General features: G+C 37.1%; 2 protein-coding genes across 2 annotated transcripts in view; one reads left to right on the top strand and one right to left on the bottom strand.

The window, feature by feature from the left end:
* Positions 1 to 3237: 3237 nt before the first annotated feature.
* Positions 3238 to 24085, top strand: part of LOC140928950 (uncharacterized) — a 35888-nt gene continuing 15040 nt past the window's right edge. The window contains exons 1-6 of the mRNA XM_073378757.1: positions 3238 to 3365; positions 3978 to 4086; positions 5029 to 5144; positions 8471 to 8576; positions 9538 to 9625; positions 13322 to 13647. Coding sequence (XP_073234858.1) covers positions 3238 to 3365; positions 3978 to 4086; positions 5029 to 5144; positions 8471 to 8576; positions 9538 to 9625; positions 13322 to 13647 — 873 coding nt within the window. The remainder of the gene's footprint in view (positions 3366 to 3977; positions 4087 to 5028; positions 5145 to 8470; positions 8577 to 9537; positions 9626 to 13321; positions 13648 to 24085) is intronic.
* LOC140937822 (uncharacterized) lies at positions 17347 to 18938 on the bottom strand. Its single transcript, XM_073387400.1, has 2 exons — positions 18530 to 18938; positions 17347 to 18067 (listed from the first exon to the last, which is right to left on the bottom strand). The coding sequence occupies exons 1-2, from the start codon at positions 18804 to 18806 to the stop codon at positions 17568 to 17570; spliced, it is 777 nt and encodes a 258-aa protein (XP_073243501.1). The 5' UTR covers positions 18807 to 18938; the 3' UTR covers positions 17347 to 17567.

Here is a 24085-nt window from a genome sequence, read left to right as displayed (position 1 = left end):
TTGATAAGAATTGTTCCGGGAAAGTCCCTTGGAATCATGTGATGCTTATCTCATTCAACAATACAGAGAACCGTCTGTTTGCCTTACAAAGAGTGCATCAGGAAGACTGAGAATATTCTGAGGTAAGAAATGTATCTAATGAGCAATGGTGCATGCTAATGTAACTGACCGCGTAGTTAAGCCTATTTTGAGATAACTATGAACGCCTCTGCATAAAAGGGCGACCAAAATATTAAAGAAGGAATGATCTAGTGTCGCCTTCTGTAACGATTTAACCTCTGGTATTTTGAAAAGGAAACAAAACAAGCTAAAAACTGCTAACAATTTTTATGCATTTTCCTAGGATGTCCGTAAAAACGATGGACTTGACTTCAAAAGGGGTCTGAATTTCATGTTTCCGCAAAATGACGCAGGGGGGTGGTGGGTGGTGGGTGGTGGGTGGGGTTAGGGTTAGTGGGGGCTACAATTGTCTAAGAGGCTTGATTTTGAGGGGTCAGTTTTGGAATGCACAAAATGTGAAGGGGGTCGAAATATGAAATATGGCCGACAAATAAAATATATTTTTGTGTTAGGATTTCCTTTATCCTTTTACTGATTAAGTGGAGTGAAATGGATCTGATGCAATTTTCGTATGTAATTATCATGTTTTTTTGGGGGGGTGGGTGGGTGGGTAAAGTGTTGATACACCACACAATTCTCAAAACCCAATCGGCCCCCCCCCGCCCCTTCTGGGACGTAGTAAACGATCGGTCCCTTGGGAATTATGAAAAAAAGAACAGTTAAAATGCCCTAGCCTGCGAGAGCATCCACTTTTTTTGGCTCCAGTTTCAGAAGCGACGACCGGAAATACTTCTGCAGTTCGCAGGCTAAAAATGCCCCTGCTGGCTTCAAAATAAATACTGATGAAACATACGAGTTTGCATTTTTTTGTGATTGTTAAACTCGTGAACAGAGGTAAGTTGCGCAGTAAGTTGACCCCGACCAATGTGTCACGCCGTCTTTCACCGAGTATTCCAATTTGATGTGAGTGAAAAGAGAATGCTTATGGCAGCTTTTAATTTAGTATTATTAGGTACAGATGATGTAAAAATATTGGATTTGCTGACTGCCTATTTAACAGCGACATTTATTGTCTCCTTTCAATGGCTATTAAAGATCGCTTTTGCTCCGTTGCCTACACCTGCCATGACTTACTCAAAATGCTGAGGCACAAATTTTAAAAATCCTCGGCTGTCTAAACAGCCACAATGTAATTTGTAAAAAGCACCGATAAATGAAAATCTGAATCAGAAATCTAGGAGCAAACTGCCCTGATCATAGTGTTGCTGCGGACGTTAGTCTCGTGACAGCTTTGCTGCGTGTGCTCGAGTTTTTGCAGCTTGACTTTTACATGCAGATAGTTAGAATCCTTCGCAAAAAGTTTGCTGTTCTTAGGATATTTTTAGTGGTCTTTATAAGGAACGTTGAAATCACTCTAGGCTTGAATCCACGCTGACCGAGAAAAACCTTTTGGAGGAATAAAATATTGTCTCGGTAAGTAATCACGCAACGATCTTTTATTCATACTTTCCCAGAAAAAAATGATATTCGTTCTCCAATACCAGCTTGAACTATCTGGCGGATATAGGTAAATAACTAAACTTCTTTGACCGAAATGAATTGAAGATCAGTTATGTAGGAAGGGTCGAGGCTTTATGGAATTTTTGCTGTAACAAAACGAAACCGGAAGTTCTATCACTTGATTCGTGATCGCGTACCACCGGAAAGCTCTTGCCCCGATACGAAAACCATACTTGATAGGGTTTCTGTTCAGACATGCATAAGAAAGGTCATTATGGCGCCATTTCAGTGATGAAACGAAGATGCACCACGCCGATCTTGAAAGTGGATCGTCATTGGTTTGTAGTGCCACTCTTCTTCTCAGCGTGAACTGAGAGGTGTTCGGACCGTACCAGAAGTGAATGAGTTGAATCCAGGACTCGACTGGAACTCACTGAGACGGAAGTAAATATTCATAATTTAGTGCCAAACCCTCTCTACTAACCCTTTCGGCACGATGGTCGATGTGCGTGAAAAACTTGTTCCATTTCTTTACAGACAAAGACTCTCACTTTCAAAACGAATATAAGTGCAAATCCCTTCTTATAAAAACGAGTTTTAATTCCATGAGAATAAAAAAAAAATTCCAATCAATGGCTTTGCACTTAGCCTCGCTTTGAAACAGAGGCTTAGTGCAACTTGGAGGCGGCCCGAACCTATTTATATGCGTGTTGGTTATGTTTTTGAATTGCGTTTTTCAGCAGGAACAATTTAACCGATTTCTATGATGTTTGGCATCGGTAATAACGAATGGTGGAACTTTGACAACATGTTATTTTCATTTTCTTGTACAAAAAGTGTCAATAATTTCAAAATCCTGCGACAGATTTTTCACTAACTTCACCAACATTTTCTTAAAGTTCCACCATTTTTTTATTACTGATGCCAAAAATCATTAAAATCGGCTAAATTGTTCTTCCTGAAAAACGCGATTCAAAAACATAACCAACACGCATATAAATAGGGTTGGGCCACCATAATTAAGTGTATGATCACTGGATTCATAAAAAAAATTAACGGTCATGATACAATTAAAAGATTTAGCAATTAATGAACTCGGCTTTCGTAGGATGTGAAGAATTAAGCAGATCTCGGAGGGAGTTATCCACCGAGGCCTTCGGCTTATTCATTCAAAATAATTTCTAGTATAAAAACATAGCTAAAACATGCTTACATGAATCTATGTTAAGTTCATCTTCGATAGAATAAGTTTAGGTTTGCTCAGCTCCGCAAATATTCTCCAAATAGCAGATGTCGCCCTACGAGTTGTCTTCTGGCTGTTTTTGCCATGTTTTTAGCTATTATTTCGCCTAGTTCCAGCTGTAGTTCTTACTCTTGAAACGAGTGAAATGTCCGCCATTTTTTTTTTCACAACCAAAATAACTCAATCTCGTCCATGGGTCCTCTCGGTAACGTTGCCTTAACCAGTAGCGGGCTGCATTTTTGACGCCATTTCCACGTTAAACACAAAATTCTTCCAACTTTGGTCATCAGTAAATGGTTATGGTGAATTACACGTGTGCTTTTAGCCAATCCGAATTGGGAAAATATGTTGAATGAATAATAATATGTCTTAATTGGCCTTTGCAGGAGAATATGATGCTGTCCCTTTTGAACTGGATGAGGTGTCTTATAGGCATGACCTTCCTGTGCAGTTGCCTTGAGGCCAATTATACGTGTGATCCAATAATTAATGGTTGCGGTTGTCGCTGTCCAGGAAAGATTTATAATCTCGAACCAATTGATAGAAAGGATGGCATTCCAAGGTAAATAAAAACAGTTTATTTTTCATTCCACCGATTGGCTCAAATCCCACAACTTATTCATCACCCGGAAAATGGCGTCAGTAGAACAGGATAATCACTAGAAAGAGGGACGGCAATCGAGAAGCCCCGGGGACGAGGTTGCGTTGTTTTGATGGACCATTAGAAAATGGCAGAACATTTAACAAGTTGTTCGTGGAAGAACTAGTCGAACTACAGCCTGAATGAATGAAATAATTGTTGTATTCGGTTCTCCTATGATCTGAAGATTTATGCAGATATCGGAGGGTGTTATTTGCCGAGGCCGATTAATAAGCCTTCAGATCATTTTTAGCCTTATTCAGTAATTGCTCATAATATGGCAGTGCTCCTTAAAGCGTATTTTGAAAAACGTGCTGGAATTCCAGGTCCCTGGAGTAATTGCCTCATGGGTTTTTACTTACGTCGGATTTAAGCTGGAATGAAGAATTATAATCGTATAGTTATTTGGACAGCTCTATGAATGACTGGACTTGCCTTCGTCGTAGGACCCGCAGTTTGAAGAGCTGGTTATGCTAAAATTGTATCGGTCTACTTGGTAAGCCTTGAGGTTTATAACTTGTATTTTATCGACAGGTTTACTACCAAAAACAATAATTTTGGGTATAAATACAGTTACAATCCGTGTACTTCCTTCTTGCTGAGCCAGATACAAGTGCCTGGTGACTGTAACAAAGATGTGGCAGTACGTTTTGGGGAGAATATATATTATCAAGGGGGTTTTTAAATTTAGTATCATAGACAGCCGTTGAACTACCAGGATAGAGAAAGTATATGAGACCAAACACAAACCTTTTTCGGTTAATCGGAAAGCTAAGGGCAAATGAAATTGATGTAGCCAATTTATCAGCACACCATAGCAGAGGATATAGGAAGAAACACTTAACGATTAGTCGCCTGAGGAGTATAATTACATTGATGATTATTCGAGAAAATAAAATTATTGATCAATTTCCGACTCCGAAACATCAACAAATCTGGCTGACATTTTGAAAACTTCTAGCCTTCAATATTATAATCACCGCGCCGTGATTATAGCGGGATGAAGCGAAGTTCTTAGTAAATCATGGCGCTCTATTTTCGATAATCATCAATGTAATTATACTAAGCTCATATATCTATATTTAGTGTACAACACTCAGCGATCTTGGTGTTTAAAGCAATCTGATTGGTTCTCTATCTCGGACTGTTCAAGGAATATTCAACCCCTAGCGAGCAGATATTTGAACAAGGTGTTTGGCCAACCTTTTAGAATAAGAGACTTAACACTGAGCAATTTGAGCTTTTAATTATTACAAATAATCATTACGCTATTGTTTGCCAAAGCATTTAACTCTGATTTACCATGTCTGAAAGTTCTGTAAAGATCTAACTTTTAGACATGTACTGTTTACCGCTACATACGCATTTTCCATGAATGATTTGATCTGTTAATCAAATAGTAGTTTTTACTTTGAGATTGTTGAGGTCACCTCATCTGTATATACACCAAGTTAATTATTCTTTGCAATCTCGGTGAATAGAACCTTTAGGAATATTTACTTCTATTTCAAAGAATAATTGCTAATTATATAACAGCTTTTGGACTTCAACTTCAGCTGCTTTCTAACATCTTATTTTCCTTCAGATTTGTCGGTGGGCTGCAATTAACTCAAGCTACCAAAACATTGGAACGAATACTTCAGTACAATGTCACTTCAATAACGAGTCAAACAGTGCAGAGCTGCATTACAGGAACGAGGAGTAAGTTGGCTGCTGTTTGCACATAACTGTTCCATTCCGGGTCCGAGAGATGAAAACATAATAAGCTTAATCAGGGGCACCCAACGAGAATATAGTTCAAAACCGCTTAAACATAGCATTGTTAAACGTGTTTATTATTTAAACGGTGGATTTGGGCATATTTTTTATCCCCTACAAATTTTTCATCTGTTCGGATTTCCTAGCTGAAAGTCTAGTGATCCGAAAATTATAGGAATCAAAACTTACCTGTTCGAAAATTTCAGCCAGAAAAAAGGCTCCCGAAAATTCTAGGTGACCTTTTTAGGGTAAAAATCCGTTTAAAATGGGCATTTTTACCTTTTTTTAGATGTTCGAAAATCCTAGGAGAGGCAGGCAAACAAGAAATTTTACAACAAATGTTCCGAAAATTCTAGATCTCAAATCGTCTTCCGAACAGATTTTTTTCCGAAAGTTGTCGTTGGGTGCCCCTGCTTAATGGCAAATACAAAAGTCGGCCAGATTTTTCTTTTAGGTCTTTCCCATTTCTTTTGGGAGCTTTAGAGCAACGACGAAAGCGACGGCAACGGCTTAGAAATCGCCAGAAAGCAGTAGGTTTGTTAAGGTGGCCGAAATGTTCACATTACCGCTAACAAGAGAGCCTTGATACATACTAATCAAATCCTCCTTTCTAGCAATCGGCTGGAGGTATCTCCATGATCTTTCGCACACGTTTTTAAAAAGATTGAAACTACTGTGAGGTGAAATTGCATGTCAAAAGCGCTTCGTTTAGTACAGATAACAGTCTAACATCAAGATCGTCAATTTTTTACCGTATTTCTAACCAGAAAAACTTCATCCCCAAAATATCTCGATAACGCTCTTACAGATTTCGCTTAAACTTCACGAACATCGAGGCAGCTATCGTAGGTAAAAGCTCCAGTAAACGATTTTGGAAGAACGGTTCCCAGTGCCGAGAAATACTGCTGCAAGTAAAATAGGAAATGGCGTCATTTCGTTGCTATGACAACTCCGATGTCATTGTAACCCTGATCATAACAAATTTTCATCTTTATATAAAACACAAATGCGGTCTTAATTTTTCCAAATCTTTGTTTATGGCGACTTAGTTTACGCTCAAACTTGGGAGGTATTGACCCTGAAAAACTGTATCGAGCCACCTTAAGCCAAAACAACAACTTTGCGCGTGCATCACGCTTTTTTAATACATTTCTTTGTCATCACTTCATGACTTCGACGTGAAAATGCCTACTGATTGCACGTTTTCCGAAGAACGTAAAGAATCGACGACGAATTCTTTTCTTTCTATTTCTGAACTTGAGAGCGGTCCCCAAGAAATCAACTCCTGGAAAATTCGCCTGCATTTGACATTTCAGCGAATTGGCATAAAAGCGACAAAGTTTGACGAAACGCGAATTTATTTTAAAAGTGACGTTTTCTCTATCGTCCCCGTCGTCGATGCTAAAGCTCCATTTTGACTCTAGAAATCGTAACCTGTAAATTGGCTGCAACCAAAGAGTATCGTGCTTTAAACATAAGATTTTTAGCTTTGGTCGGGGAGTTTTCATTTCAGGTTTTTTTTTCTTTAATACTTTTCCTTAATCACCTCTAATGTCTTAGAGTTTATTATACTTGAGTTTATTGCTTATATTAAATATAAGTATTTATAAAATAACTAAGATAGTACGAGCGTTCTGATCGGTTAAAAAACTATGGTTTGTTGTGCCGGTAAACTCATAAACTGAAACATTTTCCGTTTTACTTAAAGTTATTTTATAAAAGCAATAGACCACACTTTCTAACCTACTTGGGATGCTGGAAAAACACTCGAAAAGCTAGTAAATCACTCGCCTTCGGCTCATGATTTACAAGCCGTTCTCGTGTTCTCCGAACATCCCGTGCCGGTTATCACGACGGTAAACCCATAGAAAGTGTGGTCTATTGCTTAAATAAAAAGAGGCTTCGCTTTTAGCTCTGGCCAGATCTATATATTAATTCTAAGGGAAAAACTATTCAGAGGAAGGCGAGAACCAAAAACAACAACATCAACAAGCTCTATTTGTATGATCGTAACAAATATAGTATTGCAAAAGCTATTCATAACTACTTATTGATTCGTTAATTAATTCTTAAGGTAACTTAAAATAAATAAAAAAAATAATAATAATAATAGTAATAATAATAATAATAATAATAATAATGATAACAATGATTATAATAATAATGATAATAATGATCATAATAATAATGATGATAATAAAGTAAATTCGTTGCCTATCTTAAACTATTCATACAGTAGGAGTAATTATTCAGTAGTGAAATTTTTCTCTTAATTAGAATAATGATGCAACAGTGCTCAACCACGTATGGATATCCCGGGTTCATTGGTCGGCGACGAGAGAGCTTAGCACTGCGTCTGCCTAGTCTGTGTGGAAATAATTCCTTTCAGTTTAAAAAAAAAACAGAAATACAATTTAACGTGGTATAAGTAAATATTTACCTTCAAAATTCTCTTGCTGTTATATATATCGCTTTTTTGTATTTTTAGCTTATAAAAGCATTCACTCTGGATTGCTGCTGTAGACCTTCCGTTGACCACATTGCAGTAGTCATCGGGAAGGAATCGAGTTATCTAACTCATGTATTCTTCGTTTCCCTAACCGTAAACCCCTCATCTTAAACTTTCAGGATTTATTAAGTTAGAAACATAGTGAAATCTGTAGGGCAGAATTTTTCCAAAAGGCAAAAATGTCGAATTGTGTAAGCTTTGATAATAAATTAGAAACTGAAAACAGTGGCTCTGTCCTCAAAAAAGCTGCAAATGCTGAAGGAAGATCACTAACATCTCATTAACTAAATCTTTTGCCAACACGATTCATGGATTCCATGAAACACATAGTTACATTAAAAACCTGCGACTAAAATTTGGCACTTAGGCGTCCCCTATACAAAACCTGTTTGGGCTAAAATTTGAAACAGTGCCTTATTTTCTAAAATTTATAAAAAATTCCGTAGATTTTAGCAAATAAGTCAACATTCAGGACCATCTTTGGAAACATAGGTACCCCATCACTCCAACTGCAATACTAATTTAGTATGCAAATTCAGTATATAGGGATAGGCTGAATGCCACTAAATATTCTTTGCTACAATATATATTTTTTTCAGGAAATAAGAACCTATTTAAGAATTTGAATAGCCTAAATTTGTGCTTATTACCATTTATCTAAGAACCTGTTTAGTCTAACTTGGGAAAATCCAGGTTCTTGGTCGCGGGCTTTTGCTGTATGTCGCTGTTTGTGTTGAAAGATCTTGTTTTTTCTTGCAAGGTTTCTCCCGCTATGGAAAGCCAAAGTTATTCTCAAGTGTGATAAATCTAAGAGAACGCCAGAGGAAGCAAACTTTACGTTCATCAGTGATGCTAATAATATTTGGGTAAGACAGTTTCTTGAAACAAATATACGATTATAATGCGACATGTTTCAAGTGTCAAAAAGTAAATTAATTCGATGTCATTAAGATCCCCTCGTGGCTCGACTGGATTTTTAAGAGGGGATACATTTTCTACGTCGGCATTAACAAATATATCGGAAAAAACCTATCACAGCTGTTTTATATGAAGATGAAAATTTGTTTTGATCCATGTTTCATTGACATCAGAGTTACCATGGCAAGGAAATGACGCCATGAAATTACCATTACGCCATTTTTTACTTGCCTTTGTATTTCTCGATAGCGGGAGTTTTTTTTCGGAAATAGCTGAAGGGAGCTTGTACATTGGTGGGGGGTCTACGTAGTTTGGAAGAATTCTACTACTGTGATTGAAATTGATGCAAAGTGATTTTTTTTGCTGTAAATATGCGACTTTCTGTTGGGTGGGAAAGTTTTTTCATATCAGGTGTGTTTGCGGATTTTTTTTTCTTAATCACTTAACCCCTCCCTTTAGAGGTGAAGTTATGCCGAAGGTTCCTAAAGTTAAATAGGGATTTGAAGATTTGTTCTTGTGGCTTAGAGCTTGCTAGTTCAAATCTGATTGCTTTCATTACAAGTACGTAAACGGAGGCTTCGCTTTTAGCTAAATCTATATACTTATCAACTGTATTACTACAGTAGTTGCAGAAATTCTCGAGCTTACATACATGTACTTACGAAGCAACGCATGACCAAACATTTTAATGAAATTGCATGGCCCGTAACACTCTAACCACATAGCTTGTACTAAACCAGACGCCTCTCTTCTAGTTGAGATAACCTTCTTAAGTCTTTTCTCGGTGTTTGATCATGTGATGAAAGTTGCAATTATCACAAAAAAACTGACAGAGAAAGTTACTAAAAGGTATATAGCAAAACGCGTTTGTCGTATTTTTAGATGTTTTATTTTTTGTTCTTTCCGTAGGAATTTCATCTTACAAGCTCGAGTGCATGTTCACTAGATCCCTGCACCAATGAATTTTCATCGGCTAGAGCACTATCCTATGATCATTGTAAGTCACATTAAGCTATCATAACGCGATACTTTGATATGCGTCAACAACTCCGGGTGGCTTGACCTAATAAACCCATCGTTGTACAGAAACTGTAATCCATACAGCGTATTTTTAGGATCGAATTCTTCCCTGACTTAAGAAAAGTTATTTTTTCCCAAGTTTCGTAACCCATACTTACTTGATTTTGTTCAGTGAAGAAAGATCAATCGCCGTTTACGTTTCGTTATTTAAGGTAGACATTGCCTCAGATTTTTAGACGAAGGATTCTTTACCATGACGGGCGAGTCTGGGCGAGCGCGTGGCGGGCCTCATATATGATCATCGAAGAAAAAGTACTTCCTGGAACAGTTGATGTACAACCAGTGTATTCGAGAAAACGATTGTTTTTTTTTTTAATGTCTTGCTTCTGGTAGATGATTTTATTCAAACTGATTTTATTCCATACCTGCAGATAGCTATTTGTATCTTCCCCCCGTGCCAGAATTAAGTCTTTAAAGCTATCGCGTGCAGAAATAGTTCTAAAGACGATTTTTTAACCAAAAGACTGGAGAAGTACAGGCTTTTTGATAGATCAGGGGTGTTCTGCTGAATTTATTTCCTAGGAGTTTCCTATTCCCGGTTTTCACTCACGTGGGAAAGCAGAAATAAAAATGGAAACCTTTTAATACAGAAAGTCTAGAATCTGGGAGATGAAAGAAGATAAATCTACAAAAAGCCTTGCCAAGAATCAGGTCTATGCAATGGTTCATATGCGAGATATTCGGAAAAACGTTTTACCCAAATGTATAAAGCTTTGTATGGAGACGCCATGTTTGTGTCCCTTTCAGGGGCACAAATATGGCCGCCGGAAACCAACAGAGACATCGGTTTTTGAGTTTTCTACTTATGAGTGAATTCTTCGCTTGAGGAACTCATAAAGATTAAAGCCATATTTATTCTAAGACAAGGAATGTTTAGATAGCAAAATCTCCAAAAATCCGTAATGTTTTTAACCCACATAAGAGCTTTCCCGGCCGCCAGCTAAATGCTGCGTCACGCCGAAGCCTGGAAATTTAAGCGTCCTGGACCGAAAAACAAAGAATCCTTTTGAACCGAAATTTTGTTTGTGTAAAGGTTTTAAGATGCTCTAATATCACATGGAAGTAGAAACTCGGAAGAAGCGATAGTTTCTTAGTTTGAATTTTGGTGTCGTCATGTGAAAACCAAGAATGCATGAATCTCCAGAAGTGAGCTTTTTACAACAAAGGCGAGGGATTAAGATTTAGGTTTCAAAATAATATATATGTCCTTTCATTCTTACATATATAAACTAATCAAACCTCAATTAATAGGTTAATTAGAAACACACTTCCGTATTTTTAAGTCGCTCTCCAAGCTAACGGAGTTTTTACTCGCATTTTTTCTACTATTCATTCTTTGGAGAAGAAGAAAGAAATTCTGGCATCTTTCGCGGAAAAGGAGAGGCTTTTAACCGACCACAGATGTACCAGTGTCGGATTTATCACATCTAACAAGACGGGATCTCCTTTTAATAAGCAAATAGTTAGTACCATAATGTGGTAAATTGAAAGCAAAGTTTACGGGAATATAAAAAATGCCGTATGTATCATAGCATATCTACCGGTAGTTTTAGTAGTTCTGGACAATGTTATCATTACCCAGTATAAACGTCCAATTTCACATGTGCCTATACGAGAGGTAAGTGCTTTGAGATGCGACGTCTGAATCAACTAAATTCGACATTTTCAAGTTAAATACGACTTTGCCGAAATTGCGACTAAGACAGTCGAAAATTCGACTTAGGTTCAACATCTGATTTAGAAGTCGCATTTCACATGTGCAGAATTTATCCATATTGGATAACAATTTTTTCTAGAGCCTGCGAATATTTACAACAAACAGAGTGAAATTCGGCAACATTTTATCCGACGTCTGAATCAACTGCCGTATTTAATTATTTTCATCGACTAAAATAGGTGTTCGGCACTCATAAAAAATCCCAAGTTTGAAAGGAACCTAACGTGACATAAATTCAGCTGAGTGGTTTGCGGGCTGTTATTTCAGTTTTTTTTTCTTTTTACTAAGAGCAATACCTATTTCTTTGTAAATCCATTTTATTAATCGGCCTGGCCACGACTTTTTTGATCAAATTATTTTAAGGTTTAAACTGGAAGCTTTATAAAGTGTAAATGTCACTCGTAATAATAATAATAATAATAATAATAATATTATTATTATTATTATTGTTATTGATAATAATAATAACAATAATAGTATGTATTCACAACAAATAGAGTCATAACATACGTGTGCTTTAGAAAATATGGTCGTATACCTGTTTAAAAATTTGAAAAAAAATTACAATTTCACAAATTGGAATAGACATCTATTAATAAAAGATGTTTAAAAACGTTCATTTCTGACTGCAGGTAAAGTAAAATTATGTTCTCGATCTCGCAATGATCTCTGTCTTTTAGGGCGCAACAGCTCGAAAAGGGGATGCTAAGGATTATCTGTAATAGTTTTCCATAACTTGCCGTCTCGATTCCTAAAAACATCAGTTATTACATGTAAATTATTTGTATATCCGAACCTAAAGGCACGTTTAAAAAAATTGTCAATAGGATCAAGATACTTACCTTATAAAAACAGGGGCATAATTAACAAATCATATATTTTTTTCTGTTGATCTCTAGTGTATCGAATATATTACCAGACACGTAAAATGTAAAAGCGGCTACTAGCTTTGCATAATAAGTTGTCAACATGAAGGTCTCAGTGCGATGGATTCTGCTCGAGAATTATGCCAAGCAGTTTCAACCAGATTTTCCGTTCAATCCCTTGTACCAGAGGTGGAAGTGGTTTAGAAATGCTGCCACGTTCAACCATCTCTCGGTCTTTTGGAGGTTTAGTTTCATACGATTTCTAACCCTCCCAGTTTTCAATACTATTGACTTCAATGGAAGAGTGATCTTGATCTGCTGACAAGGGCGCACTAAGCGTAAGATCATCAGCATATTTGACCAATAGATTGCGCTCTGGGTAGACCGGTGTAACGTCGTTTACCATAATAGAGAACAATATAGGCCCGAGCACTGTACCTTGCGGTACTCCTCATTTGGTGACAAAGCCATCCACGACTACTCTCTGTTTCCTGTTGCTAAGAAAGCTGACGATCCAATTGATCACATAAGGATTGATATTAAGTGACGCTAGCTTATCGCAAACAATAGCTTGTGGAATACTGTCAAAAGCCCTGCTGAAGTCGAAAGAAAAAACGCGTACGAAAAAAAAAAGTGAAAGAAACTAGAAGCTAAGACTTGTGAAATAAACAAGAGGACTTGTAAAGTTGGTGAACACTTTAATACAACAACAGACTTGACTTTCCTGTGCATGGACCAAATTCAAATAGCCGCCATTCTCGATACATAAAAGTTATTGATCATGAAAGAAGCGTACTGTAGCGCGCAATTATGTAGTTGTCTTGCGCCTTGAGCTAATTAAAGGACAAATATTTCTTTAAAAAAACAGTATTGTTCCTTATTTGTAACTCCTACTGCAGTTCATTAGTAATTTCTACTGTAGTTAATGTACATGCTGTATACTGTATCGAACGTCCTTATGCAAACACTAATGATTTGCAAGTGACGAAGGTCGTGAGACCGAACTTCTTTTTTTTCTGGTTTTGTTCAGGTCCGATGGATGACGCCTGTTTTAATAACCCAATAGGAGTTGCTGACAAAAATAAAATTCATAAAACACAGATGAAAGCTTCCTCTGGTTCAAAAAATGGCAGGCCATGGCATGGAAGACTTAACTTTAACAAGAAGGATGGATGGTGTCCAAAAAACAACGATAAACCGTGGCTGCAGGTTAATTTTACCAAGTCATTTCAAGTTTGTGGTGTTGCTACACAGGGAGACAGGAAGGGTACAAAATGGACTATAGAGTTCACGCTTTCGTTCTCAAATGATAGTAACGAATGGTCATGCTATAAGAATGATAATGGTGAAGAGATGGTGAGAGATAAGAATGTTACTTTTAATGATCGTGTAATAACAGGAATAGCCTAATTTAACAGTGTTATAGTTACACGCAGGCTAGAATTTTATACAGTTAACCCCTCTAGAGTCTGTCAGTGTATTCCTCATGTTAGACCAGTGGCTGCATTAAGTACTCCCCTGTGTTTCATTATCATCATAAAACACTCTTTCTTCCTGGTTTTTGTAGCCTGCGTAGCTGGTGGTATTGTCTCGGTACGCGATAAAGTTTTGGCGGCAGAGCCATGATCCAAAAAAGGGAGTGGGGACGATGCTCTATTTCTCACGGCTTACGCCTTTCTTGACGGCTTCGCCGCCAACTCTCACTCCACTACTACACAATACCACCAGGTACGCAGGCTATAGTGTTCGATGAACTATTCTTGCCGATAAGTTTCAACTATTATCTGAACACTATTCCAATCTCCCATAGCACAGTTAAGATTTTGTTAAAGAGTTACCACGAATATAATTTTACGGGAAATATTGGTTTTAAACTTCAGTTACAGAGTTCGTGGTAACTAGACGCACAAAAATTGCGTGAGCTCGGGCTTCCGTATAAAAAACGTTCAAATGAGAAAACTTCACCTTAGAAATCACAGTCATAAAAGGCAACGTATATCGAGATAACAACAGTGTAATTTGTATAAACACCTGAAAAAGATGGTTGCACGACTAGAACAGTCATATTAGATTGCAGTAATTGTATCACATGGCTCACTAAGTGGCCGTTTGCTGTGGTTTATAGTCCGCTGGCCTATGTTACGCATACTCTTATATCCTGCGAACGCGCAGTATGCGTTAGAGGGTGATTTGTTCCAGGAGGAAAATCGAGCCCATTTTAAAGCTCGGCCGTTCCATACCGTTTAGACACTAAAATTAATGCAAATATTTATTCAGAAAAACCCACAGCTGCTTATCTTTTCATACACGGTAAACAGCGTTTGATGTTTCCTTCAAAAACTCATTAAAAATACATAAAGACGAGAAACAAAAGAAATTAATGTTTAACTAGAACCACTACGTGGAACTTACCGGGGCGCAGTGGGACAGTGTATTGCATTAATATAGTTAACTTCTCGCACCCCTCCCCCCTCCTCTGTGGAGGCTAATACTTACTCGGAATTAACTTATGCAGAAGAAAAGCAACAAAATGGATGAGAAAGGAGGATGTTGTCCTAAGTTTGTTCAGTGTTATCACAGCTAACGGTGTGTTTTATAGTAGTGTGTTTACACTGTAATGTCAATTAGTGTGATCTGTATAAGGTTTTTTTGTTTTGTTTTTAAGTTTGATTGAATAAGCAAAAATTACTGACAGTTTTGGGTTGAATGGTAATGACAAAGTTTACAAAGAAGTTTGTTACAGGGTTATCACAATTTCACATTTTGTCAAGTACGTTATCGTCAGGTTTATAGTGGAGATTTATTAATCACGTTTGTCTATTGTTTTCGAAAACATTGTGAATTTGAAATGATAACAGACATAAGACATTGTTGAAATAGATCTTTGTGGTTATGGATTGTTGCCTTGCACTGTAAAAAATGTCATCCAGTGTTTGAGTGGTTTGCAGAAACCCTTCAAACAAAGTGTAATTGTGAAAGTGCAATAAATTATAATAGTCATGTATTTCTAATAGAATACAAAAGAGCTAATATGTAGTAAAGCATAATAAGGTAAAGCGTCTTTCAAGGGTTTTTGTAAAGCATGCTAACGTGACGCGAGAAAGATAGTGTTTGCTAGTGTTGTCACTTAATGTAACTTGACGTGACGTGTTTAAATTTATCAAGGAATAGTTAGCTGTTTTATCTTGGGAAAAGTGCTGCAGTCGAATGTGGCTTTTGTTTCCTGTGTCTTTGGACATCTTTTCTATTGCTGTTGAAAGCTAGACGATGATAAGTGCGGTATGGTCATATAACAACTTGTAAAGTTTTAAATCAACGGAAATAAAAAAGTGGCGTATCCCGGTCTAAATCTCGGTCCATTGAGGTGAACAAAAAATTTCCCGTCTGGGTGAGGGTTAGTATTTTGCTGATTATATCCGTGACACTTCTAAATGAAGCTTACATGAGTTAAAAACAACAGAACGGTCAAGGAGAACTGGAAACAAGTTTGAAAAACTAAAAGAGATGGCGGCCGAAGTAAGCGTTGACTGATAAACGTTTATCGTTGAATATCACTCAAACTATGAAATTTATGCTCTAAGTGCTTGCAAATACATTAAGCATTTATCTTGGGAAAAACATTTCTTCTAGCATTACTCTTTGTTTTGGAAGGGACAGATTTTTATCGTAAAAAATGTCGCATAGTTATATATTCGGAAAAAATTCAGACTTTTGAAGAGCTAACTTTAATGCCTTTCGCTATACCACTGCCTATATCAATATGAATGAAATGTGTCTTTTCGTCTGTTGAATAATGCCATGTTTTTCTAAGGTATTTCCTTATCAAGAACGTATTCTACGGAGCGTGAGAGAAACGAAAAACCATTGTCCTCAATAAAATTCCATACATGTATCTACATGCTTAGGTGACCTTTTTAGGGTAAAAATTCTTTAAAAATGGGCAATTATACCATTTTTTAGATGTTCAAAAATGTTAGAGGAGCAGGCAAGTAATAAATTTTACAGCAAATTTTCCGAAAATTCTAGATCTCAAATCGTTTTCCGGTCAGATATTTTCCGAAAATTGACGTTGGGTGCTCCTGTTAATAATGTGTTAGGTGATCTGACACATTCGTTATATATATAGTTTTGAGCTGAGATATCGAGAATGTGACTTTCAAACCAGACATATGAAGGAATATATGAAAATATTTAAACAAAATGAACATTGTGTGAATCCTTTTCTTGTTAGTTTAAACTGAGAGATATGTTTTTCGGTGTGTGTGTTCAAGTTTCAGTATTTTCTCCCAAGAATAAATTTTTTATCCCTCTCCCTGCGAAAAACCTGGCGGGACTCTCTTTATGCCCTGCGCCTTCCCTTAAACAGGGTTTATACATCACAACTATTTTTTGTAAATATTTAAGTTAGAGTCTCTTCTTTTCGTTTAAGAAGTCCAACTTTGGATTTAATGAGACTTACGATTTCGTATACTACTTTAAAAACAATTATTATAAAAATACTGTGTAAAACATATGGAACGGTAACTGAAATTACAAATAGTAATTGATCGCTAATACTGTTTTGATTTATTACCTCCTGTAGCAATATTTTTACACCTGCATTGTCCTCTAGTATTCGCAGAATGATCTTTTTTGTTCTAGGTTAGAATATCAACAGTGAACCTGTAATGAAGAATCCACCTTAATTCTTGTTACTATACTACTACTATTAATAATAATTCAACATTTAACAAAACTTTGAAAAAAAACATAGATAACTGTAATGGCCGAAACAAAATTACCACAAGTTCACTGGCAATATCATTTTGATTCGTTTGATTATGTCGTAAATTTGTCATCGAAAACATGCAAAACAATGGCTGGCGTTACTGGACCTGATGAAAACATTGTTGATTTCTGAGTAGTCAACAGTGAAAACAACATTTGTAAGCTATTCTAGCTTTGATAGTATTTCTTGGAATGGATTCATAGCTTATCACTCGTATGCAGACCTTTAAGGCATAAAACGAGTTAAGCTCATTATTTGAACGACTATCTTCGTTAGCTTTCGAGTCAAACGCGTCGTATTAATTCACCTTAGCGGAAGAACAGAAAATACGCCGAATAAAATAACGTTTGTTAAAAAGTCCCTACTGCTTTCAATCTACTATTGAAGCAAAGAACTCTTGCATTGTGATATTGGCATTGTTTCTAAAAAAAGAGATATAACCCTCACACAATTGTTTTCTTTGATAGATGTTACATCTCCAAAAATCTAATGCGTAAATACAACGTATTTATATGTTAATATCTGAAACAAGTAAAGTGTCAGTGTTATATGTGACAGCAAAGTTCTCAAGAAAGAGTAATTTCTCTGCCAAGGTGTTGTCATCAATAGATATTACATCTCCAAATATCTTCGTTAGTACAACGTCATCTATCTTCAAAGACAGCTGTTGGTCATTACGAAGTACAACAACTTTTGCAGTGACACTCTTCTCACATGTGGTCGTTCTCATAATGAAGCTGCAACGTTCACATTGGATAACATCTGTACAAGTGCCTTGGAGGATTTTCTTGTTGCAGTGTTTACACTTAAAATGCTTCTCAATCTTCTGCACTGAATGTAAATCACCGACCTGCAACGTTTCTTCTGTTTCTGTATCTGTGCTGTTAATGGGAATTTGGCACAATACAGGGTCATCAAATGGTTGAACAACTGTACGTGTCGTCGTCGATAGCTTCTTTTTTCCTGACCAAACTCTAACTTGTAAATTGGTAAGTGTATACACCAAACCTGCAAAAAGAAGAAAAACTTGTTGAAAAGGCGTTGATGCAGATGCAGTCAAGGAATCTTACTTAAAATTACCTTTGATTCATATACAGTCGCTCAAGAAAGTTTCGTCTTGGTACTACAGTTGTTCGGAAAAAGAAGAACTGGATAATACAAGTAACAAAATTCAAATTACAAAAATGAGGGAAACAGTCACAGGTCAGTCCATGTTGTGCGCTCTCTACGATAATAATTTTACATAAAGGGGGCAGGTGTGAGTTTTTTAAAGGGGCAGTCACTCAAACGAGAATCGGGGTAAAAGTATTATTCCTCAAATATCGACGGCATACGTTCTTTACACCTAATATTTATTTGAGCGGCGAACTTAAACATTGTGCGTACAAAAAATTATTTGAATTAAGAAAAACACATAACGGAAACTACGTTTGGAAACTGGTTATTAAATATAAACTTTTATCAACTTACCTTGTTGTACTTTGTCAATTTGCGATTCCCAAAGATCTAGAGGAATTGTAGCACTGACGTCGCCAAGTACTGCCTCCATCAATTTAAGTCGCTTGCGAGGACTTCCCACTTGACGTTGATCCTTCACATTCAATATCTTTCCACGTACAGTAACAACATCCCATTCTCTGCGTGTGTTTAGGATGTCTAAGATGGTGATCAGTTCACTCTGGAGTAGAGTGGACTCGTCGTACTGAAATGAGTACTCGCACTGTTGAGGGATTGCAATGTTTGTCATATCGTTGACGATGATTTTGTCCCTGTCTTCAGTGTAGGTGAAGTGCTTCAGTTTCACAGGGGTATGATTATTCTGACTCTCTAGTAATAGTGGTCTCTTGTGCGTTGAATAGAGTAGCGCTTCTTGTGTCTCTTGGGCTGAAGTCTGCAGAACAAAGGTGCAGTAATTCATAGTGTTCCCTCTATTGCGTCTTGGGTGTGATAGGTTGTGGACGTACCCTATCAGTGTTTCTTCCAAGATTAAAACTTTAGCGTTGAAGCCATCATTTGAAGAATCGCTTTTCCTTTTGAAAAGAAGCGTTTTCGAAGTGGTTTGAGATTGCAACGGCGTTGGAGGAGACTCTGTCGTTTCTGGAATAGGACTTGGCGGTGCCGGTGGAGTAGCCTTTGCCGAAGCATTAGGTCCAGCAGCTGGCTCTGTTGTCGTAGATTTTAGCGATGTAGGAGTAGATGGCGGAGTAGATTTTGGCGATGGTAAAGTAGGCTTCAGTTTCGAAGTATTAGGTCCAGCAGCTTGCTCTGTTGGCGTAGATTTTGAGGATTTAGGAGTGGATTTTTGCGCTGTACGAGGAGTAGATGTCGACGTTGTAGGATTCTTAGTAGAGTTTGGCAATGTAGGGGTCGACATCTTACTATGTAAATCTGCAAGACTCGACTGCCAAGAATTTGTACTGTAATCTGCATATGTTTTATTTTTGCGTACCTCCTAGAAAATAGGCACGTGCTTTGTAAAATTTCTGATTGGTCTATGATTTTACAAGGTAGATTACAATAGATTAAATGCAACATTTTTTACGATAGGAATCTCGTCCCTTTTAAGTAAATGCAAGGTTAAAAGAGTAATGCTAGAAGATATATTTTTCAAAGATAAGTGAAACGTTTTGTTAAGCAGGTATACAATTTAATCGGGTAGAATGGTTTCTTGTTTCTCCTACGTAGAAGATTACTTTGTTAATAAAAATGGCCTTGGAAAAACATGGACGGATTACTGCGTTGTTCACCCCCCATTCATGTAGTTGTATAGACAATGGCATTGGAAATGCATTAGAGTTCACTTTTTAGAAGGCTGAAGTTTTCGCGGGTTTATAACAAAACAGGCAAACGTCACATTTTCCACTTAACAATTAACTAGTGTTGTTGAACGGTTTTATTTGTAGGGCGACAGTTGGTAGGATAAGAATCTGTCCCCTTTCACAGTGAATTTACAGTGTTTAGATATATTTTTCAAAGATAAGTGAAACGTTTTGTTAAGCAGGTATACAATTTAATCGGGTAGAATGGTTTCTTGTTTCTCCTACGTAGAAGATTACTTTGTTAATAAAAATGGCCTTGGAAAAACATGGACGGATTACTGCGTTGTTCACCCCCCATCCATGTAGTTGTATAGACAATGGCATTGGAAATGCATTAGAGTTCACTTTTTAGAAGGCTGAAGTTTTCGCGGGTTTATAACAAAACAGGCAAACGTCACATGTTACACTTAACCCTAGTGTTGTTCAACGGTTTTATTTGTAAGGCGACAGTTGGTAGGATAAGAATCTGTCCCCTATCACAGTGACTTTACAGTATTTAGATATATTTTTCAAAGATAAGTGAAACGTTTTGTTAAGCAGGTATACAATTTAATCGGGTAGAATGGTTTCTTGTTTCTCCTACGTAGAAGATGACTTTGTTAATAAAAATGGCCTTGGAAAAACATGGACGGATTACTGCGTTGTTCACTCCCCATTCATGTAGTTGTATAGACAATGGCATTGGAAATGCATTAGAGTTCACTTTTTAGAAGGCTGAAGTTTTCGCGGGTTTATAACAAAACAGGCAAACGTCACATGTTACATTTAACAATAAACTAGTGTTGTTGAACGGTTTTAATTGTAAGGCGACAGTTAGTAGGATAAGAATCTGTCCCCTTTCACAGTGAATTTAGAGTAATGGTAGCAGGAATATCAGTATCTTTGAAAGATATGTTCTTATATTTACAAGCATTTTGGTCGTAAATTATAAACCGGTCATTTATTTAGTGATACTGGTTCACATCACATTACATTATGGAGAAAGTTAACTAAGTGGCAAGTTTACCACAGTAAACCGTATGGTAAGTGTGACTGGCATTTTTTTAGTTTGCCACTATAATCGCAACTCTGGTTACTTGCCATGACTACGGCGAAAAGCGTAAACATAACCTGTCACATACCATGACACTACGAAACATGTAATAAAAAATGGGTTTATCTCTCTTGTTGTAAATTTTGATTGGTTTGTTGACACTTTTTCGCGTTTTTTTTGGTAGAATGCAACATTCCTTAAAGTTTCAGTTCACTCGTGTACAGTGTTATTAAGCTTTATTTTTCTTAATGCGGTTGTGAACAGAGGCAAACGATTTTCTCAATACATTGCCGACTAACCAGATCAAAATAGACTTAATCTATGTATCAATAAGAATCTCAGAAAATAACTTGCATATTTCCCCTGTAGAGTATTAGCTATAGAAAAGAAGCGTGAAAAATTATCTTAAGTCTTCATACTAAAGTAAAAATGAGAAGCGACAGTCAGTAGAACAATTTCCTTGTTTAAGATTTAGCGCTTTCACTTGCTGTGATTACGTAAGTTTTGCAGTGACGAATAAAATTTTATTAGTTATCTACCCAATCTGTTGAATTGATAAACGGCTTTGAGCACTTACGGCACCAAAAAGTACTACTCATATGAAATCGTTTTCTGTATTTTGCAAATACATATATGCAGGAAAAAAGAAGTGGGATTGTGCTGTTTTTTTTTTTATCAGCATTGTCTTAATAATGTATGATGTTTTTTCGCTAGTAAATAATAATGAAAACGAAATGTTACTGATGTACCTTTAGATCTGAAGTCTTCTGGTTATTAAGTCTTTTGGTCTTACATGTGACGGGAGGTTTTTCCACTTTCGAACGATCTGAACACCGAACGGGAACTTCGCGCTTTAACTGTCAATTAGCTAGGGAAAACTAGACTCAATTGCAACTCGCTTGCGGGAAAGAGACGTCAGCTCTCTTGAGGTCCGGGATCAAACCACTATAACTGGTATAGCAAAGGCAAACTGAACTTTGGTTCCAACAGATTTATTCTTGTAGACGTAGCGTAACTTAGCTTACAAATGTAATCGGCTATGTAATCGAAAAATCAGTTCAAGCAACTTACTTGTATATGATTTGATGAATAACCATTTAAAACAAAAGAGTACAATAGATGTGTAAACAGAAATCATTTACAAGTAAATGAAAATGAAATAAAAGAGGTAGTTATAGCTTGTTTGCGTTGCTATTTTTAAAAAGTAAAAGTACTGGAACAAAAGTTAGCTAAGTTTGCTAGGTCAGCGAAACAGCATTTATGTACAATATTTTACAATATGAATGAAATTGCAAGGCCAGCTAGCGTGTGTTCAAACAAGAAGAAACGCCGACTACTTACTGCTGTAAACACTGTTTGCTTTTTCTAGAATTATTGCGTTAACGAACACTAAGTAATCAAACGTACAATAAAATGGCACGAGCCGTCGAAATGTAAATCAATAAAGTGTTCTTGTACAAAATATTATTGCTAAAGCGATTCGTAAAACAAAGCGAAAAGCAGCAAAGCTATATCAAGCGAAAACTTTGAAAGCTAAAACTTTAAAAATCATTAACTTCAAACGCCACTATAGTAAAACCCTATTGAAATCAAAGATTACTTATTACTTGAATTTACTTCCTAACATTCCTCCGACCTTAAGTTTGAGCCGTCCTCGGCGAAGTGAAAATGAAACACGTAAAAGTTCTGAAAACCAATGTCTATTCGAGGTTTTGTTCGGACATCCAGTCGAGATATGCTTGGATTTTGTCTCTGGTGGTTGCCTTATTGTCATGGAGTTGAAGTAACTGTTTTGCCGGTGGGCAGGAAATGTTCTCTAAGTCCCGGACAAGAAGGGCTATACCGAGACAAGGCAAAGACTCCACTAGTCGACCGAATAGGGCCATTTGGTGTCTTCCCTTCACCCAAATGGTGATTGTCTCGGGAACAGGCTGGTTGCCCTCAAAAACGTCCAAGATGAACTCCTGGAGGAAGGAAAGGAGGCAGGTTTCCACTGCACACTGAGGCAGACCGGTGGAGTGGAGGTCCCAACCATGGAGATGTGACTGGTATCTATAAGTTTGGATAGCAGTGGCGGAGCTGGTTAGTAGTGGAGTCGAATCGAACTGGCGGATGCGATAGGTTTTGGTGGCCACGTCACCCAAGGCGAGGGCCTTGAAAAAGAACGGCTCGTCAGCATGCTGAAATCCGTCGGCCAAGGCGATGACAGAGAGATAGGCCATGATGCTATTGTGAGTCTGTGAAACTGGGTTAAACCTTGCTTAACGTGAGCTCAATTCGAGATTTGTAAGTGAATGATCGGCAAACCCGTTAACTACGTTTATTATACGTTACATCAGTATGACAGAACTTTTAAAAGGTCCTTACAAATGTCCTGCTTCTTAAACAAAAGGTAAATGATGCAATATAAACAATACTGAAGTATCTATAAAATGATCGGTATAACAAGTGTCATTGATTCCGTATCCAGTGAACATAATATCAAACACACAAGGAAATCAATACCTTTGAAGTCAACACGATGGCAAATGAGTTTTGATTTGTTCTTTTTGTAAGCTTGATTCTTACGATTAAAGATTTAGCATTATATGTAACTTCTATAAACAGCAGTTTCTCTCCAATAGCGTTGTTCTCTAAAGGCATTTTCATTATCCATTTCTTGGCAATTTTACTGGTAACTTTCGGTGCAAGTCATTTTCCTTATCGTCAATGATTTCAATTAATATGAACTGACAAAGCAGCTCTGCACATTCATTAGCTTCGATCATAGCACCTTTTGTACGACGTGCGACTCTAGATGTTCTTGAGTGCTTGGCTTACTTTTTTAATACAGATACTTGATTGGTCATTTCGTTAATTACAGCCGTAAAGTAAAGTTGGGGCATCTTTTGCTTGTTCTTTTCAACGTCATTGCCAAAATAAACCTTTCGTCGTTGCTCTCTGTTATGGTAGTTGGCCTTGTAGTTGAAATGTTTTTACGACCAGAGCATATCTTCAACTGAATATTGGTCAACTTCTAGGATTGGCCTTGCTTTATCTTTGGGATGTATTCTTCAATCCATGGCCGGAGTATAATGAGTCTGTTGTGTCCGATATTGTTGAGAGTCTGTTGACCGTTTTGCATCCCGTTGAAAATTGTTGTGGTATTCCGTGACGTTTCCATCAGAATTTCAT

The sequence above is a fragment of the Porites lutea genome, chromosome 1 (assembly GCF_958299795.1).
Source record: "Porites lutea chromosome 1, jaPorLute2.1, whole genome shotgun sequence".
NCBI lineage: Eukaryota > Metazoa > Cnidaria > Anthozoa > Scleractinia > Poritidae > Porites > Porites lutea.
This window is presented reverse-complemented; position numbering and strand designations above follow the sequence as displayed.